Genomic DNA, 24,539 nt, shown 5'->3' with positions numbered 1-24,539 from the left:
CACTTCACTCAGCGATGATGGCTTTGAGAGCTGGTTGGAGCTACGTTGAAACTCCGTTGGAACTGGATGGAACTGAAGTTAAAATGGCGTTGCTCTGTTTTATTAACTTCGTTGTTTATAATTCTTAGCCAATCGGAGTGGACAGATTAAATAAACACTACAGAACTCTGCCCCGCAACAGACCGGAGGTTCTGATTGGAATGAGCGAACAATGTGTCATGATGTTTACCTTATGTGAATCAGAGTGTCTGGCATAGTTAGTCCTGTTATTCAATAAACACATAAATCATTACACTGATTTCACAGATCAGTCACCTGATTATTATTGACTAACATTTGTTTTGATTAGCTTTATTAGAAATAAAGTTCTTTGATTAATTAATGAAAAGCGTTCTTCGTCCTTCTTCTGTCTTCTTTCCTTGAATGTAAACATCAGAAGCAAGCGCACGACCGTGGCAATTCATGCACACTGACACGGTGTTAAAGGGCAGCTGTTAAGGGCAGAAAATAGCATGTTCATAACGCTACACATGTCAAGAATTGGTGACTGTGGTCATTCGCAACCCGAGTCGCGCTACCTTAATATGGCTTAAATGGCTGCATGGTGCTGCAGTGGTTAGCACTGTTGCCTCGCAGCACGAAGGTTGCAGGTTCAAAACTGGGCTCGGCTGCGGCCTTTCTGCGTGGAGTTGCGTGTTCTCCCCATGCATGCGTGGGTTTCCTCTGTGTACTCCGATTTCCCGCACAAATCACAACATGCCCTATAGGTTATAAATTGTAAGTCGCTTTGGAAAAAAAGCGTCTGCTAAATGAATGAACATAAACATTAATAGAGATGCATTGTGCTGCATCACAATGGAAACTGAGATTTAGTTAAATAATTACAGCTTAGTGGTCACAAAATGTGACTTGCAGGACAGGGAGAGGTGGCTCATGGGCTGGAAGCAACTCTGATCCAGGACAACAACCAGGGCTGCAACACATGGAACTAGGATGTACAAACTACAATCATTTTTGGACTTGTGTTATTACATTAGTTCCTTGTGTCCTTGTGTGGTCTCCCATGTGTCTGGTTAAACTTGTCTTTTGGGAAAACATTTGGTCACAGAGCTCACAGGGAAAAGGCTTCTGTCCTGTGTGGACTCTCATGTGTCTGATTAAACTTGACGTTTTAGAAAACATTTGGCCACAGAACCCACAGACAAAAGGCTTCTGTCCTGTGTGGAATGTAATGTGACTGTTTAAAGTTGACTTACGGCTGAATCGTTTTCCACAAAGCTCACAGACAAAAAGCTTCTGTCCTGTGTGGACTCTCGTGTGACTATTTAAATGTGACTTCATGCTAAATCTTTGACCACAGAGCTCACATGGAAATGGCTTCTCTCCTGTGTGGACTCTCATGTGATAATTTGAAGCTGACTTTTGGCTAAATCTTTTTCCACAGAGCTCGCAGACAAACGGTTTCTGTCCTGTGTGGACTCTTATGTGTTTGTTTAAATCTCCCTTCAATCTAAATCTTTTTCCACAGAGCTCACAGGGAAAAGGCTTCTGTCCTGTGTGGACTCCCATGTGTGTATTTAAAGTTAACTTACGGCTAAATCTTTTTCCACAAAACTCACAGACAAAAGGTTTCTGCCCTGTGTGGCCTCTCATGTGACTGTTTAAAGATGACTTCAGGCTAAATCTTTGACCACAGAGCTCACATGGAAATGGCTTCTCTCCTGTGTGGACTCTCATGTGATCACTTAAAGTTGACTTACGGCTAAATCTTTGTCCACAAAGCTCACAGGCAAAAGGTTTCTGTCCTGTGTGGACTCTTATGTGTTTGTTTAATTGGGATTTTATACTAAATATTTTTCCGCAGTCGTCACATCTAAATGATTTTAGATCTTTCTGAACTTTCCTATCTGAGTCTAGATGTTGCTTCACTCCAACACTTTTATTATTAATCAAAAAGCCTGAAGAGCATATTGCTGAATGACTTGTAACTCTCACATGTTTCTGGAGAGACCGCTTATGGGGAAATAATTTACCACACTCAGGGCAGCTAAAAGATTTGTTGACTGTCTTAACTTCTGACTGAAAAGACCTGCTCTCATTCCAGTCATTGTTTTTGTCTCCAATTTCAGACCCTGAGTTTGGCAGTTCAGAGTCTAGATTCATATCATCATCATCATCATCATCATCATCATCTCCACTAACTTCAGTCTCTGAAGAATCAGATGTTTGTTCTTGAGGGTTCAGATCTGGGTTCCTGCTAGTTTCTGCTCCTCCACCAGTTTCTGCTTTAATCTGGTCAGCTGAGCGGCTGGATGGAACATCTCTGTCTTCTATTTGCTGCTGATGAAGTTGTGAGAACAGAGGCTTCTCTTCATCTTCACTTTTTATAGGAACTGCAGTGAAAATAACAGAAGTATATAAAATAAAACAGGCAGTAAAGAACAGTGTAACGTACAAAAAGGTCTATTTTTCACCATCTAATTGACACAACATAACCTTTCATGCACCTTTCATGGCAACACCATCTGGAGTCCCAAAACAACCCTTTGCTCACTTATTGTTCCTCAAAGCAGACATAAACACTCTCACCCAAAGTCTGATGCAGGAGCCTGGCTGCTGCATTCCTCACACTAAATAAAAAGTGAACCTTATTATTATTATTATTATTAATAATATGCTTTTTTTTTTTGCACTTCCTTCCAAGACCTCTTGGCCAGGTCATGTTTGTAAATGAGAACATGTTCTTAAACATTTTACCTGGTAAAATAAAGGTTGGAAAACAAGGATGGGGGGAGGCACTGCCTCATCTGTCATCATGACAAGTAATATACTAATAATGACTAACATCAAGTAAAAGTGTCCACTGACTGGTCTATACATTAGTTTTCTGTATGATGTCATCATGTTTATGGTCAAAATCACAGAATTTATGTTTCCTGAAAAATTCATCTGTCCGGTTAAAATAAAAACATGTTAGCTTAGGTAAGTGGTCATGACTGAAGGAATGAGGTAACTGGTAGAACGCTGACAGAAAGAAGAGATGGAGCTGATTTCTGGTTTCAGGAGCCGATGTTGATGTTTTCTTGTGTTTGTGCATCACTGAAGTTTGTCTGCAGAGACCATCTGTACAGAGATGCTGGATTATGGATGTGGGAGTGCTGATGGTTTGGTGTGCACCAGTACCTGTGTCCATGCTGTCCAGGTCCAGGTGGTGAAGAACACACGATGAATCAGTCCCAGATCCTGAAGTGGTAGCAGGTTTTCTTTAGCCGTGTTTAGCTAACAGCTGCAATAGAAACAAAGCAGGAGAGCTGATTAAGATGCTGCTTCAGAACAACGCAGGAGATTAAAGATCCAACGCTTTGGTTCTGATCAGCTGAGGACAGATCCAGTCTGGAAAAGAGGACCTTTGCTCACCAGAGTTCACGGAGTAGAGCTAACCGCTTTTTCCTCCAGAGTCACATTCAGATTCGGGGCGTTTCCGTCGGAGAGTGTGAGCAGGATGGATCAGAGAGCGAGCAGCGATCCTGCATCATGACCAACTCAGATGAGCGAGTCTGATAGAGGGAACCTCTTCAATCTGATGAAAGCAGCAAAACGAGCGCGTTTCTCAGAGAGGCCAAAGGAACAGCAGCAGATCCAGAGGGCAGGAAGTCTAGAGAAAAGCTTTTCTCACCCACAACCTGATTCTGGAGCTCCGATTGTCACGAAGACCGCAGAATATCTTCTCCGGTTCTGGAAAGAACTCCACCAAGTTGTTGAGGAGGAGAAGAAAGTTTCCACAGCCTGGTGAGAAGATTTCTGCAGCAGCAGCAGTTAGTCGCTTTAGCTGATCAACTCTCCCAGAGACTGAAGTGAAGACATTTTTACTGCAGAGCCTCAAATATTCTCCTCACACACCAGAACAACAACAAGCTAGCTCTGCTGGCAGCTTCCGGTTTCTGCTTTTTCCGGTGGTCGGTGACCAGCGTAAAGGTGCAGTAGCGCCACCTGCTGGAGCAGAATAACACACACCTGTGTGTTCAGAATGGGACTAATAAAACACACATTTTTATTATTTTTTTAACAATTTTTTCAAAAGCCCTGACAAACGTAAGAGTAAATAAATGTTGTATTTGTGATGTTCTATCAACTCATTGTGACCAATTTTATTTTTCTCTTGATTTCTTGACGTATAAACAAACCGAGAAGTATTTGCAGAAAAATATTTTCTGTAAAGAATGTGGGAGAAACCTTTGATGTTTGGTTTGTTTTTCTGAAGCAGCTCTGAGAAGAAAACAAAAAGTGTTGTGAAGGTGCTGATTTAGAAATTGTCTCATGTAATGCTTGGTGCGGCCACCAGACGCTCTTGTTTTCTTCACTCAATGAGGTCTGATGGGCAAAAATACAGTTTACTAAATGTAATATTCTATGTATAATAGACATATATATACACTCACCTACAGGACTATTAGGAACACCATACTAATACGGTGTTTGAGCCCCTTTTACCTTCAGAACTGCCTTAAATCTACGTGGCATTGATTCAACAAGGTGCTGAAAGCATTCTTCAGAAATGTTGCCTCACATTGATAGGATAGCTTCTTGTAGTTGGAGATTTGTGGGATGGAGCCATGTGTGGTGTTGTGGGATTTGATCAGAGACTTAAAGAGAAAACACTTCTGCATTCAGCCAGCAAAGTTTAAGTTTTATTACAAGAAGAAGAAACAAATAATGAAGCATAAACATCATTGCTAAGATCTAGAACAACACTTAGTAGCAAAGTCAACTGTAATCTATGTGAAACAAACACATCTCATTAAAAAAAGGATAGAAAATAAAAATAGGTAAAATCAACGATTAAAAGAAATCTCCACCATCCTGTAACTGCTGCTTTACCCAGAAGGACAACAGAACACACTCATAGCACCTGAATGATGGAGGACACTAACAGGTCTGCAGAGAACATTTAATGTTCAAATGGTTCAAAAATAAAACCATCATAACAGCCCTAGACAGATGAAGACACGAGACATTCTGTATGAAAGACCATCATGTCTCCTGTCAAGTGTTGATGATCCAACAGCGGACTGAACCAGAACCGCTCTGAACTCTAGACTAGAACGTGTGTGTGTGCGTGTGTGTGTGTGTGTGTGTGTGTGTGTGTGTGTGTGTGAAGAAGCAGGGAAACGAGATGTGTCAGTTTATGTGAAACATCTTAAACTAATAAACAGCTTTTATACCATCCAGTAGCACGTGTTCACATAGACCAGTTACATGTATCACTGATCAGACACTATTAGTCTTAACAAGAGTGAATTATACACGGTGCAGTCAGCATGAAGCAACACTCAAACATATAAAACACAATGGAACTTCCTGCTTGACTCATAAAAGTACACAGGACAATAATAAAAGTTAGTCTGTCGTATTTCAGCAGGTTGCAGCGTAGGAGCACAGCTAGCGCTCCAGCGATGATGCCTTCAAGGATGCTCGGAAACAGCAGTTTACATTAAAGCTTTCAGACAGAATCGATTCAGAATCTTTCTAAATAAAAACTGAGATTCGTTTTTTTCACGCACCTCTAGAAATTCTTTGTTAGTTGAGGTGAAGCTAAACAGATTTCAGTCAGTAAATGTCCCTAAACTCCATTAAAGCTAAAAAGCATTAAAAACAGTCTTCACACATAAGAGTTCTCCAGGAACTGAAAAGGAAAAACTCAATACCTGGAGTCCTTAAATGATGTTATGGACGTAGCTTCTCCCTTAACCTAAGCCAAGGTGCTCCTGTGGACTATGGAGATGTCCCCAATGATCCGAAAACCTTCAAAATAAAAGTCATGTGCAGCTAAACGTATGTCATTTCCCCCATAGCCAATGTAAACAGAACAGAAAAAAACAGACCTGTTTGGACACATGCAGCTTTCCCACAGGGGACAACAAAGATGTATCCATCTGTCTGTCTACCCTGATCTGAACCTGACCATCTTGTAAAGCTAATGATGTGTCTGTTGCTGCTGCTTTTGGCCAAGATCATCATTGTACATGAGAATGGATTCTCAATCGACTCATCAGTTTAAATAAAGGTCAAATAAAGAAATAAAAAGAAATCTTTCTGGGAAGCTTGTGTCCTCTAAGCAGACAATCTTCACATATTGCAAACACTTCACCTCCATAGAGGGGCAAGTGACTCCAGGCTGTTGGTAAGTAGCCTTAAAGCAGAGGAAGTGTCAGAATTATATTAGCAGCCAAGTTACAGCCAAGTATCACCGGGACTAATGTAAAAATGATGACGTAAGCTTCAAGTGGAACTACCAAATTGTTGGTTTGGACCTTTACCGTTGTAAGAGGGTATAATATGTTGCTTTTAAGCTTAATATATTACCTTTACTTATGTTTTGTTGACAATATGTTATCCTGTGCAAACCTGCAGAGGCCTGGACTTCAGCTGATGGAATAGCAGAATCCAGCAGATTAAAGGCACTAGATGTAGACTTGTGTCTCCCTATGACCGGATACTGAAGTGGTCAAACTGTACATGAAAAACTGACCATTTCTGGATGCTACACCGTTCAGAAACGGAATAACAAACACTATTACTAAAATAATAACACACATATTAACTAATAAAAAACACAGCTTATAAAAAGACTTTTCACCTGAAAAACCAGCATGGTAACCTTTTCCGGCTTCAACAAAGGACGTTGAGGACCGACTGCTGAAAACCTGTTTCAATGAGCTTGTGGCACAGACACACGGTTACTTTGGGGCTAGTGGCGACATCTAGGGAAGTCTGGCTGCATATTTTCCACCAAAAAAGTGCGTTGTCGTCAGTTTTAATACCAAGGCTGCTACTTCTGCCCCAGCTCGCTCCTCTGCGGTGCAAACGGGGCGTGCATCTTTTGAGATTTTTTTGTTTGCGTCATTGTTAACTGGTTCCCATTTTAGGTTTGCTTTGAACCACAATTGGTCTCAAACTGAAGAAGTTGTGTTAATTTTTGGACATCATGTTCATAAACATTTCAGAACATCTCTAAAATTTGGACAAAAACATTTGAACTAGGGATGAGCCGGATACTGGTTTCAAACGAGTATCTGGTACAGATAAAGCATTTTTGACGAATACGAGCATGAAACGAGTAAAACTCGTAAATATCTGTAATCGTGCTGAAGGAAGATCCTCATTGGATAACTGACTGTCTTCACACGCTGTGATTGGCCAGTCACATAGAGCGCCCGCCCCTCCCTACACATAAAACTCTGCAGCCGTAAGCTCAGTTCGCGTCCGGCCCATGCATCCGCGCGCACACACACAGACAGTAACGGATCTCTGTGCTTGCTTCACTGTTGATCACGTTTCTTCAGTACTCCCTAGGTTTTCTTCAGCTCGCCTCTTTTTTAAGTTACCTTAAAGTTATTTAAAGTTACTTTTTTCATAACGTAGGTGGTGCATTTGACAAGACGGAGCCATCGCTTATTGGATTAATCCCACCCCCCTTAACCAATCATTGAAGAGCTTTTATGTACGCCAGTGTTTCCCTTACATAGGCGTAGCCATGGAGGCCCGCCACGGCTGAAATCCCAGCGCCACGCCTACAAGATCCCAAGTTTTGTTGATTTTTTAAAAAATTTTTTAATTTTTTGATTTTTTTTGCGCTGTTTCCCGAAGAAGCAGCAGGAACTACTCTTATGTTGCTTGTGATCACAGCCGGCAGACAGCAAGGAGGAAGAGGCAGGGCAGGGTGGTTACTGCTAGGGATGAGCCGGATACTCGTTTCAGACTAGTATCCGGTACGGATAAAGCATTTTTGACGAATAAAAGCGTGAAACGAGAAAAACTCGTAAATATCTGTAATCGTGCTGAAGGAAAATCCTCAGTGGGTAACTGTCTTCACGGCAGCACCTTACTCTGACAAGAGGGGAAGGAGAACCCCACTAGAAAAATGGTTCAGGACCTGAAAGAGTCTGTGATACTCTTTGAGGTAGAACACTGGGTTTGGGTCAGAGAACAGCTGTACACCCATCATTCCATTTCCTGAGACAAGATGGCAAGACAGCGAGAGGAGTTACAGTAGATCACTAATTCCTTCTTCTTTTTTATATAGCGCCAAATCACGACAAGAGTCGTCTCAAGGCACTTCACATAATAAACATTCCAATTCACAGTTCATTAAGCCAATCAGAAATAATGTTTCCTATATAAGGAACCCAGCAAATTGCATCAAGTCACTGACTAGTGTCAGTGACTATACAGCAATCCTCATACTAAGCAAGCATGCAGCGACAGTGGAGAGGAAAACTCCCTTTTAACGGGAAGAAACCACCAGAGAATCCTGGCTCAGTATAAGCAGCTATCCTCCACGACTCACTGGGGATGGAGAACACAGAACACACACACACACACACACACGCACACACGCACGCACACACACACACACACACACACACACACACACACACACACACACACACACACACACACACACACACACACACACACACACACACACACACACACACACACACACACACACACACACACACACACACACACACACACACACACACAAAGACAAGTAATGTGTCTATAGTTATATTGTGATGTCTTAGTAAATATTGTATTTGGTGAAAGATAAACTTTATTGTATTTATCCTAGTGGATCTATAATTAAACGGATAAACTAGTATTAGCACATCAAAAGTCAATGAAAACAAAAAGTTATTATCAGGAGAGAGAGAATGTATTAGTGGTTAGCAGCAGTGTGCTAGTCGATGGCCCCCTCCATGAGGCCACCACAGCTCAGCAGAACGTCATTGTAGCTTCTTCTGGGGAGAAAAACACTTACAGAGAAAATAAAGTTAACAGCTGAAATTGCACAAAATAGTACACTTAAAGAGCAGACTGTAGAATAAAGCAGTAGAGTGTGAAAAGTGGTCAGTGTGTCCTCCAGCAGTCTAAGCCTATAGCAGCATAACTACAGAGTTAATCCTGGATAATCTATCCTATTTAGATGTAGGCATGTTGGAGGCAGGGCAAGGGAGAGCCGTCTTTACCGACTGTACACTCCACCTCCCTGTAATCCCCCACTTGTCCAGATTTAGGCTAACATCAGATTTTAACTATAGGCCCTATCAAATAAAAATGTTTTAAGCCTATTCTTAAAAGTAGACAAGGTGTCTGCCTCACGGACTAAAGCTGGGAGCTGGTTCCACAGGAGAGGAGCCTGATAACTAAAATATCTGCCTCCCATCCTAAGTTTAGATATTCTTGGAACCACCAGTAGACCTGCAGTCTGAGAGCGAAGTGCTCGGTTAGGAACATATGGAACAATCAGATTACTGATGTATGATGGACCTTGATTATTAAGAGCTTTATATGTGAGAAGAAGGATCTTAAAATCTATTCTGAATTTAACAGGTAGCCAATGTAGGGAAGCTAAGACAGGAGAGATATGATCTCTCTTTTTAATTCTCATCAGAACTCTAGCTGCAGCATTTTGGACAAGCTGAAGACTTTTAACTACATTCTGTGGACTTCCTGAGAGTAATGAATTACAGTAATCCAGTCTTGATGTAATAAATGCATGAACTAGTTTTTCAGCATCACTCCTGGAAAGTATGCTTCTAATCTTAGCAATATTCCGAAGGTGGAAAAAGGAAATCCGACAAACTTGTGAAACCTGGGATTTGAATGACATGTCCTGGTCAAAGATAACACCAAGGTTCCTTGCTTTGTTCTCGGAGATCAATGCAATGCCATTAAGGTCAGGCGATTGGCCAAGCAATTTCCTTTTCTGGATTTCTGGTCCAAAGATGAGAACTTCCGTCTTGTCTTGATTTAAAAGCAAGAAGTTAAGAGTCATCCAATTTTTTATGTCCTCAAGACAAGCCTGTAATCTACCCAACCGATTAGGTTCATCAGGGTTAATGGATAAATATAACTGAGTATCGTCAGCATAACAGTGGAAGTTTATCCCATGCTGTCTAATGATTTTACCAATTGGGAGCATATATATAGTAAAAAGAATTGGTCCAAGCACTGAACCCTGTGGTACTCCGCAAGTAACCCTGGAGTATGAAGAAGATTTGTCATGTACAATTACAAAATGAAATCTGTCAGACAGGTAGGATTTAAACCAGCCTAACGCTGTTCCTTTGATCCCTACAACATGTTCAAATCTTTCTAAAAGAACATTGTGATCAACTGTGTCAAAGGCAGCACTGAGATCTAACAAGACTAGAACAGACACAAGATTCTTATCTGAGGCCATGAGAATATCATTTGTAACTCTCACTAATGCAGTTTCAGTGCTGTGATACTCTCTAAAACCAGACTGAAATTCCTCAAACAGAGCATTAGTGTTTAAAAGCTGACATACTTGGATGGCCACTATTTTCTCCAGGACTTTGGATAATTCTCTCAAATGACGTCAAATCCAGCAACAATTTGGTTTTGAGGAACAAAACCTTTATTGGAACCTGGTCCAAAGGTTCAAAGAAAGCCTAGGACAGCCTGCACAGAACCACAGCCAGATCTCAGTGCAGAGTCACACATTCGTGTGTCAGCATCTGTACGAAAGACAGAATGCTGGCTAATGTGCAGGAGAGGAGATCAAGTACACTCCTCACAAAAGCGCAGAAACGCAGCCCATTTAGCAGAATATGAGACCACTGTGGATGACGCGCGAGCATTCTGAATGGTCTGGATCATGTTGGACGATAGACCAAGAGACACTGTAACCATTTAGCAATCAAACCCACAAATGTAGATTCAGGATTCGTGGGTGTCTGACGGCTCCGCCTGCTTGCAGGAGCGCATCCCTCCTCCAAACCAGGCGCCACAGGTGCGCTGTCACCAACAGCTGCAGTTCTGAAGACCAAGGAGCTGCGCTGCGTTGAGGGCTACCAGAACAATTGATAGCTGTACCTGCCTAATTCATACCAAGAGGCTGGGAATTAGCGGAACGGGGGGAAAATGTAAAGTAGGAGCCTGAGCCATGATTAGAAGGCTAAAAATTCCATACCAAATGGGAGACAATCTTGTGAGCTTAAAGAGAACCACAGTCTGCAGAGTGTGTTCTCGCAAGACCAAGCAGATTCACAGCCGCATCCCCGAAACTCTCCCAAAATGAGACACAAGATTGGGGTGGTGACGCCACCCCAAATGATGTGGGCCACATCTGGACACGATGTCTGCTTTAACATTCAAAATGCCCAGGCTGCAGACCGCTTTTATTGACAGGTGTGTCTGAGCCCAGCACAGAAGCGTTCTGGCTACCCACAGAAGGATGGGAGAGTGAACCCCGCCTTAGCGGTTCACAATTGCGACTTGGTTGTTCGAGTGACCAACAACATTGTGGATTGGAGCAGAGATGCAAAGAGGAGAATCGCATTGTGGATCATCAGGACTTCTAACACATTTAGGCACACATGAATTAATGGAGGCCAGCTGTCGCCCACTGAATGGGACAAACGTGTAGTCCCACCCATCCTGACACAATGAGACTGTAAATATTGAGACATGGGAGGCCACGCAGCCAGGCGGGACTCCTCTTCTCAGGGTCTGGGAACTACCTGATGTTGCAAATCCCTCCTCACCGAGGAAGGAGCGGACAAGATGTAATGCTTGTGGTGGATCTGAGCCAACGTTGAATGCGTCTCATCATGTTCATCAATTTAAGACTGTCAGTGAAGTCACAGAGTGACGTGTGCGCATGTGCCTGAGCATCGCAGTTAAGTCCATAATCCCGGACTGTGACAAGTGCTCTTCCATGATCCCGGAGTTCAGTTCCACTCCCAAGAATCACCTGAGGAGGAGTCATCAAACTCTCCTGGAAAACCCGAACTTGAAGTTCTGCCAACGCGAGTCTACATTAGACTTGGAGCAGATCAGAAGCAGGAGATCATCTAGAAAGACGATTTTCATGCCCTTGGTGCATATTGGTTGGAGCGCCACCTTGAGGCACCCGGTGCAAGGGAGTACCCGAGAGGAAGTATGTTGCACTGAAACTGAGCTCCAATGAGGGAAAAGCACAGGAATTTCCTGTGCTTTGGGATCACCGGAATGTGAAAATCGGCATCTCTCAGGTTGATGCAGGTGAACTGATCGCCTGGATACACATAACTCAGAACCTGTCAGATGGTCAACAGGCATAAGTGTCTTACTGCCTCGAAGCGGAAAGATCGAGAATAGGCTTGATTCCTCCCGGCTTTCCCAGTAGTTCTGAACTGAGAGTGAGACTGAGCTGATGTCAGTTTGGTCACCACTGTCCCAGCAAATGGAGAAGGGCAATACCGATACTGGAGCCTGACCATGTAGATATTGTGTATCCATGCGCCCATGCCTGGGCATGATGAGAGAGGAGCCGCTTGGGCAGAGGCTGGGTTACAGCACCTGGTATTCCCAAGCGGACCAAGCCCTACCCTGGATTGCTACAAATATCAGACGAGATTTGTTTTTTCAGAATGGTAAGGCTGTAAGCTCTGACGCACGCACACGAGACATCATCAGCCCTTACTGTAGACTGCCACCTCAACAGAAGGGAGGGGCGACCCAAGGGGTTGTCCGTGGAGGGCGGGATGCCCATGTCATCTGCAAAAATGGATGGGCCATAAGCTCGGGTGGCTGATTGGCGCGCTCGGCTGTAGTGCGTGAGCGCAAGAATCAGCGATGCAGGAAGGAACATAGCAGCCTTCTTAGTGAGTGTAGGAGCATGAGAGGTCGCCTCTCTGACGAATGATCACTGCCTCATCAGCAGACCACATTGCTTGCTACCGAGCTCTTGTTTAATATCATGTTCACACATAAGATTTGTGTGTGGAGGGTTTGACAGCTAAGCGAAGAAAGTGTGTTCCTTGTTAGCGTGTCGTCCCTCAGCCTTAAAGCAGTTAGCAGATGTAGCTAACCCATGGTGAACCTCAGCTGAATGGTCACCAGAAGTGGGTTCTTTAGGCATGGGAGACGTGTGGGAGACCCCTACAGAGTGCTCAAAAGAACCATCTGATGAAAACACTGTTTCAAAATCCTGTACTTATGATTTGAACATGAAGATAACCACTCACACCTCCCCAACGATTCATGTTGCTGGGCAGGGAGTGCGAGACAGCACAACCATACAGGCTGTAGCACATTCCTCAGAGAAAAATCTTGTTGGGGAGCAGAGCACGCGCATGAGCGATGGGGTGTGCAGCCGTGACCCGAAAGCTCAAAAATGGCCGCGAAGTGAAATGAGCATTCCCTCTGCGCATCTCAACCATGGGGTGGGGGCGAGGTAGGCAGAGCCGCAGCTAGCGGGTAACTGGGCTGTGGCAGGCAGAGACCCAAGCAAACCCATAATCATGCAGGCTCACACCACATCCCGTCGGGAAAAAAACTCCGTCAGGAGCAGAGCCCGAAGGACCAAAACGGTGGCGCTGTGAGGAGAGATGGTTGGGCTTGGTGAGGGAAAACATGTGTAAGAGGACAGCAGAAGGATCGTACGAACCATCTGTAGCTGTGGACCGTAACAGTAATTTGTGGTCAGGGAACGTTTTTTTTAAATAACATTCATGAGCAGTCATAGTCACACACATTTCCTGCATCAAGTCACCAAGCTTGAGCTGGAAGAATGGAGACAGCAGTCGAGTGCTGGTTCTGAGCAGAACTTGGGCCAGCTAGACACCTGAATGCTGGATAGCCCTGCCGGTTACTGTGGTCTCAATAGCGCTGCAATACTGCAGTTCACACAGCACGTCCGAGCTGACTGAACCAGTGTCTGCTAGCCGGGGTCCGGGAAGCATAGACAAAGCAGCAGAGCACAGATTTGAGTCACATGCTTCAGCAGTCCTGCTGTCAGCGGAGACAGCTGCAGAACATGGGCACAGCAAAGAGCTGCGTCACCATCCGTGTTTGGAGGTGGAAGTAGCACACCAAACAACCAGCTTCAGAAAAAGGCTAAGTTAAGTAAGGCTCCTAATGTTGTTCCAGTAAGCCAGAGCTGCTGGGAGCCGAGTAATAACTGGATAGGAGCAGCGAAACTGGACAGCGCCGTGTTGGCCAATAAGACATTCGACTTATGCAGCATGGGCGCGGGAACAGAAAGCCTAGCAACTAGCTAACAAAGTAGCGCTCTTATGGCCGGAATGGCGTAGAAGAGCGTGAGAGTCCAGGCCTTGGTCCTGCCAGGGAGCGTGGAGGCCTGCTTCCACAATTAAGTAAATAAACAGTACCTGTCCGGTGGAGAAGATGAACGACACCGCTGGACATGACACTTTTCAGTAGGTTGTTCTTGTCGTGTAAATCCTGGGGAGCACAAACTGACCGAATTGTCGGACATGTGCTTGAAGAACAGGATAGTTTAAGCTCATTCAAATGATTTAGTTGTTTGAAGATGACAAAGGAGACGAGCTATGCTCGCTGGGCCCTTTTATGGGGCCAGGACCCGCCTAGGAGGCGGGTACATAAAAGCTCTTCAATGATTGGTTAAGGGGGATGGGATTAATCCAATAGGCGATGGCTTAAAGAGCGGAGTTATACGAAATAGAATGGCTCGTGCTGTCGGTCACTGCCTCCGCTCTGTTCGGGTCTATTTATTTCCTCTTTCTCTCCTCTTCCTCAGGATCCACTGATTTCCCTCTTTCCTATTCACTCTCTCATTCTTTACATTTTTTACTCACAATTGTCTATTTTTTTTGCTCATTTTAAATATTTTAATCATTTTCTAAATTCTTTTCTTGTATTTTTAAATTTTTTGTTTTTGTGAAGCGCCTCGTGATTGTTATCTTAAGAGGGGCTATAGAAAAGAGCTTCTCTCTCTCTCTCTCTCTCTCTCTCTCTCTCTCTCTCTCTCTCTCTCTCTCTCCCTCTCTCTGATCGAGCGAGCGGAGCGCGCCGCACGACAACCCGCTCAATTAACTTAATTCACGGCCCAAATCCAACAGAACCGGTCGGGCTGATTCGGTTCCGGTTCAGTCTCAGGTTACAACTCTAGGCTCAGCCCTGCAGTACCACATTAAGGCGGAACCACTTGGTAAATGTGGAGAACGCTCACTCTGACAGATTTGGATGCAGCGCTGGTACTGCCGTTAAAAAAACAAAACTACATTCCACTATAATCGATTATGGCATACTCTTCTACGACGCAGAATCGTTTATGTCCGCATCCCGATGCATCGATTATTTGATTATTTTCCTCAGCTCTATCTGACATGTGGGGTGCCTCAGGGCTCCATTTTGGGTCCAGCACTTTTTTCTTTGTATATGCTCCCCTTAGGCTCTATTTTTGAGAAGTACAAAATTACTTTTCACTGTTTCGCTGATGATCTTCAGATCTATTTGCCACTTAGTGATGCCAGGTCAATTGGCTCATTACTGGAATGCTTAAAAAGCGTCAAACAATGGATGTCCATGAATTTTCTTAAGCTCAACAATCAAAAAACTGAAATTTTACTATTTGGCAGTTCTAATCTTTTAAACAACACTGTTAGTCCTCTTGGTCCTTGTTCTGGTTTTCTAAATCCATGTTAAAAACCTTGGTGTGTTTTTAGACGGTTCTTTTAATCTTCACAGACAGGTGAGTGCAGTGGTCCAATCAGGTTTTTATCATTTAAGGCAAAGGTGAAAGCCATACCTTCCTGCTAATTTCCTCGAACATGTCCTCCATCTGTTTGTGTCCGGCTGATTGGACTACTGCAACTCCCTGTATTCTGGCCTGGACCAGTCCTCCCCACACCGACTTCAGCTGGTCCAAAATGCAGCGGCCCGCTTGCGGACTGGAACCAGCAAGCGGGTTCACATAACCCCGGTTCTGAACCCCTCTCCATTGGCTTCCTGTCTCTTACAGGATCCATTTTAAAATTTTACTTTTTGTTTTTTAATCCCTTCATGGCCTGGACCCATTTTATATCTCTGAGCTGCTGTCCGCTTATGTCCCTGCCAGAACTATGAAGTCCAGCTCCCAAGCTCTTTTAACAGTGCCAAAAACCCGCCACAGGACTCGCAGCGACAGAGCTTTCTCTGTGGTTGGTCCCAAACTGTGGAACAAGCTACCTCTCAACATCAGGACCACACAGAATCTAGAACATTTTAAATCCCTTCTTAAGACACATTTTTTTGATTTGGCTTTTAATGCAGGCTGACTTGAGCATCTTAATAGTTTTTAACAGTTTTTATTACAGATTGTGACTTGTGTGCTCATCTTATTTTAGGTTTTTATTGTTGATCTGTTGTATCTTGTTTTGTTTTATCTTGTACAGCGCTTTGGTGTAGCTTTGCTGCTGTAAATGCGCTCTATAAATAAAATTGTCCTTGACCTTGATCTGTAAACAACAGGAAACCATCTAAATTTGCAGAATGTGTTAAAAGTAATGGAAATGTTGGACTGTCATCTGATCACACTGGGCCCAATCCTGGAACCACTGGATGAACACCTAAAGAGATCTGTAGATTAGGGCTGCACGATATTAGGAAAACCTGCGATATTCGATAACAGTGCTTAATATTGCGCTATCGATATTAAAGTCAAAGTCGTCTTTATTGTTATTTCTACCACATGTGCAGGACATACAGAGAAACGAAATTGAGTTTCAGTAAGCTGCAACTAACGATTATTTTCATAATAGATTAATCTGTCGATTATTTTTTCAATTAATCGATTAACCGGTGTGTTATTGTTTATCTATTTAACCTATACAAGTGATGAATAAATTTCAGTTAAGAAAAAGAAAAACATAGGAGAATTGTGCAGTTGACTGCAATCTATTTTATTGCACATGAACACAGTCAGCGGTGTAAAATGAGCTACACAGTCCAGAATAATTTTTTGGCATCAAAATATAAGAGGTAAATTCCATGAAAAATGATGTAGAATCTAGAATAGAGTTTGTAAGTGGTATGCATTGCTGGGGGGTGAGTGCCTTGTTCCCCATGTAGTTGTCCATCGTTGCTTGTTTTTTTCTGCATAAGAAACACAAATTGACTGACATAAGTACACATATAAAATAAAGCAGCACACACACTACAACACTAAATCAATATTATATTATTTGAATTAATTAACAATATACAGTGATCATTTATTTTGATAAAAATGCGTTGTGATGCGTTTTACAGATAGTAAAAAAGCCTTTTAATAGTAAAAAATGACGTCTTCTGAATTTCTCCTGTATTCAAAAATTGAAAGCGTACAACTATGCCGCGTTATATTCACCTGGACACAGCTCGTCTGTATATTTTTCTCCGCGGAGTTGTCCTTTTTTGAATGAGGAACATAACATTCTTATAAACAGACGTGCTAAATTTGGCAAGCGCATGATTCACAACACGGAGATTCGCGATTGCATCTAGTCAATCAGAAGTAGAACACCGTAGACTGACGTGGCAAAAAAAAACATGTTTAACATTCACTATAACGAACTCAGCTAAAACATTAAGTCCCAAATTTGATCTGCGTGTAGTGATGGACCACTATATGTAGCTTATTTTCTGTTACTTACCGGGCTGGCGCTTCCTCTGCTGCATTTGCCCCCACGTTTTCGTCTCAAATGTTCACTTAGGGACGTCGTGCTTCCGTGCCACGCTAGATGGTTTTTGCATATTTTGCAGGTCACCCGTCTTTTCATGACATCTAGGGTGAAGTGCCCCCATACTCGTGAGGTTTTTGTCCGGGGTTTCTCTTCAGTTTTGTTGCTTCTATTTTTCTTCCGTATTTCTTCTTGTTCCGCCATCTCTCACAGCAAGATGAGCGTCAGTAACGTGATACGTCATGAAAACCGAGGGCACTTATTGGCTTGTTTCTTCTTCTACGGCTCCACTGGTAGATCAGTGGCTCATTACTGCCACACACTGGTGGCAAATTTAACAGATTGTAACCAATGTCAGATTGTGGTAAAAATAGACTTTATGCGGTAAAATGTGATTATTAAACAACTAATCGATGACTAAAAAAGTTGTTAACTATTTTAATAATCGATTGTAATCGATTAAATCGATTAGTTGTTTCAGCTGTAGTTTCAGTGCACACAATTCAGAGATCAGACATACATGGGTAAGACAAGAGACAAGAATTGGTGACTGCGGTCATTCGCAACATGAGTTGCGCTACCTTAATAGATAGATGAAAAGGGTGTTACATGAGGATAATTGGGGGTATGGTAAAAAAAAGACATAGCAGAGTTAGACCCAGCGGGGAGTAACTCTATTATACAAAAAAAACTCCTTGACATAGAAGCACAAACAGCACACACACAAACATCAGAGTCCAATGGGGAGGCAGGGATGGGCGGGGATCCTGAAGCCTCCAATGGGAGCTGCCGGTACGGCGCATCAACCAGCTGCAGACCAACAGGTGGGAGGGAGAGAAAAGGAACAGAGAGCACATTGAGTTTCCCGCAGACATCTCAATCTGAAGGAAGAGGGTGAAGGTCGGGACACAGCATCTGTCGGCATTCCTCCTTTCGTGGGGGTGTGTTGAAGCAGCCTTGAGAGGCTGCTATGGCGTCAGATAAGGATAAACATGACTTTGTTTGGGGCAGGCAGAGATAATTTTCCTCTCTTCCTTGGAGTCTATTAAGTGGTCATTCATGTCCAACGTGAAGCCAATTGTATGTGTTCTAAACATCTCCACATCGTCCGGTGACCCTCTCCGAGATGACATCCATCTTGCGTACTAAAACAGGCAATGCCGCGAGGAAATGATCCAGCTTACGGTTCACCTCGAGTAACGTCCCAATCTGTGAGGTCACCGCCCGAGCCGCACATTCCATGGGCACGGGTCGCACTCCAATCGCTCCCATCTTCCCAAATTTCCAGAAAACCAGATATCCTCCCACTCCAATCAGAAGAAATACAGTGACCATCAGGCCGAACATCCACAAATCTTCCACGTCCTCGATGGACAACTGAGAGAGGCACACGATCCGCCAGACCTCCCAAGAATCGAGTGCATATCCCGCTGCGAATGTCCCCTTGGGACAGGTGGGAGCCCCCTTCTCCGTTCTCATCGTAGAAAAAATTTTGTCAATCGCGTTGAATGACCAGTTAATTAGGTCCATATTTCCAAAAGAGTAGTGGTTTCCGGAGAAATGCAGAGAAGTGCTCTGTAGGCAGACGGGACAAGAGCCTTGGGGAAGCCGATAAGGGAACTGAGAAAAAAGCGTCTGTACTCTCTGAAGGCTGAGAATACAGAATAAATGAACAAATACTAAAGTATGCAGTGTTGATGTCGTCTGGCGTGTGACGTCTGCTCTGGGTTCAAAGCAAACAAAAACTAATGCATGAATTCCATTACAACATAAATTTTTATTGCAAAAACATGCAGCTGCACCTGCTACTGTATTAGCAGCAAAACAACAAACTGCATGCATGCAGTTTCTCAGTGACTTTAAAACATCACCTCCACCATAAAACTTTTTCTGTGCTCCAAATACAGAAAAACATCCCTTACCAGGGTTTTTTGAATAAAAAAATACATAAGTTTAAATGTTAAATAATAGTTAACATCACTTAAATGCAACAGCAAATTCTCTCATTGCTACTGAACATTTTCTCCACTTATGTGGTTATGATATAAGGCTGTTGCTGTAATTGGGAAGTGAACTGTGCTGGGCCAAACTAGGAGAATATTAAGATTTTCTGAGGGAAAGAGAAAAACAATTGTCTACCTTTCAGAAGAGGAACTGGCAAAAAACTACATGGAAAATATGTGAAAATGTTTGTTTTTAACCCCAAATTGAACAAGTTTACCTAGATCTTAAAAAGCAGCTCAAATGATGAAACTGCAACTATGACTCTGATAACAAGCTAACAAATTGAACTAGCTCCTCTTAAGATAACCGGCTAGCAGAGCTTCTGACTGACAGGTTATGTGCAGCAGCAAATCAACTATCCTGAATAACAAGGTTATAAAAGCTCATAAATGAAAATCACTTTGATGTGTGGGGGAACTTTTCCAGGCCCTCTTTAGCAGGGTGGGACTGGGAGGAGAGTGCTGTAGCCTTTTAGCTGGAAGCTAACCGGAGCCTGGGGCTAACGGTTGGTTGGTTCACCGGCACGTGTCGAAGTCAGCCCGGTAATTATCAGCTGCTTAACGACAACGAGCGGACTCACGTTCACATTTGAAAGCAGCGCTGATTCCAGAAACCTTAGCACAAAGTGCGTTTGTTGCTCTGAGCCAGCATGACGAACAAGGGAAGCGAGCGGCAGCGGAAAGCGGGGGCGGAGCGGAGATAGTGAAATTTTGGGGTAAGGGTCTACGTAGGGGGCGGGCGTATTACGTGAACGGACCCATCTGATTGGCCGCATATCAGAAGGGCTACATTTGATTGGTCAAATAATACTTCAGCGTAAAAAACAGAGCTGGTTTACAAAAAGTTGATGTATGACACGGATGGAAATGTTTGAACCAAACATTTATCGCCGTTTTTGACGTGCTTTGCGATGGGCCTATCTCACGTCCTGTTATCCCGATGACGAAAAATTTTCGATATATTGTGCAGCCCTACTGTAGTGATATTTATGCAACTCACAAAGTACAAACCACTGGTAAAAGACATTTGTACACTACAATAACGATTTAAAAGCAGAGTAGACACGCCATGCTACTCTCTCTACTGCAACGCTCCAAAACTCTGATCTAGCTGCTCATCATTGTGTAACGATACTGTGCTACATCACAGTGAAAACAGAGATTTAGTGAAATAAAAACAGCTTAGTGACCACAAAATGTGGCTTGCAGGACAGGGAGATGTGGCTCATGGGCTGGAAACAACTCTGATCCAGGACAACAACCAGGGGTGCAACACATGGAACTAGGATGTACAAACTACAATAATTTTTGGACTTGTGTTATTACATTAGTTCCTCGTGACCTTGTGTGGTCTCCCATGTGTCTGGTTAAACTTGTCTTTTGGGAAAACATTTGGTCACAGAGCTCACAGACAAAAGGCTTCTGTCCTGTGTGGACTCTCATGTGATTATTTAAATTTGTCTGTTGGCTAAATCTTTTTCCACAGAGCTCACATGGAAATGGCTTCTCTCCTGTGTGGACTCTCATGTGTCTGTCTAAAGTTGACTTACGGCTAAATCTTTTTCCACAAAGCTCACAGACAAAAGGTTTTTGTTCTGTGTGGTCTCTCATGTGTGTGGTTAAATTTGACTTCAGGCTAAATCTTTTTCCACAGACTTCACAGACAAAATGTTTCTGTCCTGTGTGAACTCTTATGTGTTTGTTTAAATCTCCCTTCAATCTAAAGCTTTTTCCACAAAGCTCACAGACAAAAGGCTTCTGTCCTGTGTGGCGTTTCAAGTGAAGGTTCAATCTTGACTTCAGGCTAAATCTTTGTGGACAGAGCTCACAAGCAAAAGGCTTCTGTCCTGTGTGGACTGTCATGTGACTGTTTAAATTTGACTTCAGGCCAAATCTTTTTCCACAGAGCTCACAGACAAAAGGTTTCTGTCCTGTGTGGACTCTTATGTGTTTGTTTAAATCTCCCTTCAATCTAAAGCTTTTTCCACAGAGCTCACAGACAAAAGGTTTCTGTCCTGTGTGGACTCTTATGTGTTTGGTTAAATCTCCCTTCAATCTAAAGCTTTTTCCACAGAGCTCACAGACAAAAGATTTCTGTCCTGTGTGGACTCTCATGTGATCGCTTAAATTTCCCTTCCATCTAAAGCTTTGTCCACAGAGCTCACAGGAGAAAGGTTTCTGTCCTGTGTGCACTCTCATGTGTTTGTTTAATTGGAATTTTACATTAAATATTTTTCCACAGTCGTCACATCTAAATGATTTTAGAGATTTCTGAACTTTTCCAATTTCAGACCCAGAGTTTGGCAGTTCAGAGTCTAGATTCACATCATCATCATCATCATTATCATCATCATCTCCACTAACTTCAGTCTCTGAAGAATCAGATGTTTGTTCTTGAGGGTTCAGATCTGGGTTCCTGCTAGTTTCTGCTCCTCCACCAGTTTCTGCTTTAATCTGGTCAGCTGAGCGGCTGGATGGAACATCTCTGTCTTCTATTTGCTGCTGATGAAGTTGTGAGAACAGAGGCTTCTCTTCATCTTCACTTTTTATAGGAACTGCAGTGAAAATAATAGAAGTATATAAAATAAAACAGACAGTAAAGAACAGTGTAACGTACAAAAAGGTCTATTTTTCACCATCTAATTGACACAACATAACCTTTCATGCACCTTTCATGGCAACACCATCTGGAGTCCCAAAACAACCCTTTGCTCACTTATTGTTCCTCAAAGCAGACATAAACACTCTCACCCAAAGTCTGATGCAGGAGCCTGGCTGCTGCATTCCTCACACTAAATAAAAAGTGAACCTTATTATTATTATTAATAATAATAATATGCTTTTTTTTTTGCACTTCCTTCCAAGACCTCTTGGCCATGTCATGTTTGTAAATGAGAACATGTTCTTAAACATTTTACCTGGTAAAATAAAGGTTGGAAAAAAAAAGGTGGGGGAGGCACTGCCTCATTTGTCATCATGACAAGTAATATACTAATAATGACTAATATCAAGTAAAAGTGTCCACTGACTGGTCTATACATTAGTTTTCTGTATGATGTCATCATGTTTATGGTCAAAATCACAGAATTTACATGTTTCCTGAAAAATTAATCTGCCCTCTTCCCAAAAAGAAATAAATAATCCAAATTGACCTTTTATTAAATATCTTGTTTTTCATGATACTGTTGAACAGAAGAGAATCGACCATTTTAAGCGTTACAATCAAAGGTTCTAATTAATGTTTAAATAAAAATGCTAGCTCTCGTCTGGGCTAATATATTTGTACATATGAGACGTGCAGGTGCCTCCCCAGTCATGAGCCTGACCGCACATCACTGAGGAGGAACTAGTTTGTTGTGAAGGCTGCTCATCATGCAGCCGTCTCTTCCAGCATTCTGAATGCCCAGTTTGCACACATTACAAGTGTCTGTTATCACTGTCCGGTTAAAATAAAACATAAAAACATGTTAGCTTTCCTGTGGAGACACGTTAGCCTCCTAGCTAACAGCTGCTGATCAACCTTCTGATTAAGGGACAGACACCTAACTCCTCCGCCACCATAACCCTAGTGATTTATACTGGAACTGTAGATAAATGTCGTAGTGAATCACCGCTGTAGACCTCTGTGTCTATTAGAAATGCTCTTAGTGGTTTATTAGAGTCCAGTAGTCACTGAGCAGAAAAACAACCATCTCTGTGAAAACAAATGGAAGCAAGCAGAGAGAAAAGCAGGAAGTGGTTTAACTGGTAAAGTGGTCATGACTGAAGGAATGAGGTAACTGGTAGAACGCTGACAGAAAGAAGAGATGGAGCCGATTTCTGGTTTCAGGAGCCGATGTTGATGTTTTCTTGTGTTTGTGCATCACTGAAGTCTGTCTGCAGAGACCATCTGTACAGAGATGCTGGATTATGGATGTGGGAGTGCTGATGGTTTGGTGTGCACCAGTACCTGTGTCCATGCTGTCCAGGTCCAGGTGGTGAAGAACACACGATGAATCAGTCCCAGATCCTGAAGTGGTAGCAGGTTTTCTTTAGCCGTGTTTAGCTAACAGCTGCAATAGAAACAAAGCAGGAGAGCTGATTAAGATGCTGCTTCAGAACAACGCAGGAGATTAAAGATCCAACGCTTTGGTTCTGATCAGCTGAGGACAGATCCAGTCTGGAAAAGAGGACCTTTGCTCACCAGAGTTCACGGAGTAGAGCTAACCGCTTTTTCCTCCAGAGTCACATTCAGATTCGGGGCTTTTCCGTCGGAGAGTGTGAGCAGGATGGACCAGAGAGCGAGCAGCGATCCTGCATCATGACCAACTCAGATGAGCGAGTCTGATAGAGGGAACCTCTTCAATCTGATGAAAGCAGCAAAACGAGCGCGTTTCTCAGAGAGGCCAAAGGAACAGCAGCAGATCCAGAGGGCAGGAAGTCTAGAGAAAAGCTTTTCTCACCCACAACCTGATTCTGGAGCTCCGATTGTCACGAAGACCGCAGAATATCTTCTCCGGTTCTGGAAAGAACTCCACCAAGTTGTTGAGGAGGAGAAGAAAGTTTCCACAGCCTGGTGAGAAGATTTCTGCAGCAGCAGCAGTTAGTCGCTTTAGCTGATCAACTCTCCCAGAGACTGAAGTGAAGACATTTTTACTGCAGAGCCTCAAATATTCTCCTCACACACCAGAACAACAACAAGCTAGCTCTGCTAGCAGCTTCCGGTTTCTGGTTTCTCGGGCGGTCGGTGACCAGCGTAAAGGTGCACTAGCGCCACCTGCTGGAGCAGAATAAAACACACATTTTTATTATTTTTTTTAAGTTTCTTCAAAAGCCCTGACAAACGTAAGAGTAAATAAATGTATTTGTGATGTTCTATCAACTCATTTTGACCTATTTTATTTTTCTCTTGATTTCTTGACCTATAAACAAACAGAGAAGTGATAGGTAATTTAATGCTATCCCATATTACCTTAAAGGACGACACACCCAGAGAGAGAGAGAGAGAGAGAGAGAGAGAGAGAGAGAGAGAGAGAGAGAGAGAGAGAGAGAGAGAGAGAGAGAGAGAGTAAAATCATTT

General features: G+C 43.0%; 1 protein-coding gene across 1 annotated transcript in view; it reads right to left on the bottom strand.

Moving 5' to 3' along the window:
• Nucleotides 1-3,178: 3,178 nt before the first annotated feature.
• LOC107372775 (zinc finger protein 585A-like) overlaps nt 3,179-24,539 on the bottom strand; it is a 69,869-nt gene continuing 48,508 nt past the window's right edge. The window contains exons 10-13 of the mRNA XM_070548750.1: nt 24,147-24,236; nt 23,430-23,489; nt 3,418-22,035; nt 3,179-3,286 (exon numbers count right to left, since the gene is read on the bottom strand). Coding sequence (XP_070404851.1) covers nt 20,777-22,035; nt 23,430-23,489; nt 24,147-24,236 — 1,409 coding nt within the window. The 3' untranslated portion in view covers nt 3,179-3,286; nt 3,418-20,776. The remainder of the gene's footprint in view (nt 3,287-3,417; nt 22,036-23,429; nt 23,490-24,146; nt 24,237-24,539) is intronic.

The sequence above is a fragment of the Nothobranchius furzeri genome, chromosome 2 (assembly GCF_043380555.1).
Source record: "Nothobranchius furzeri strain GRZ-AD chromosome 2, NfurGRZ-RIMD1, whole genome shotgun sequence".
NCBI lineage: Eukaryota > Metazoa > Chordata > Actinopteri > Cyprinodontiformes > Nothobranchiidae > Nothobranchius > Nothobranchius furzeri.
The sequence above is the reverse complement of the archived record's forward strand: the minus strand, read 5'-3'. Positions and strand labels throughout refer to the sequence as shown.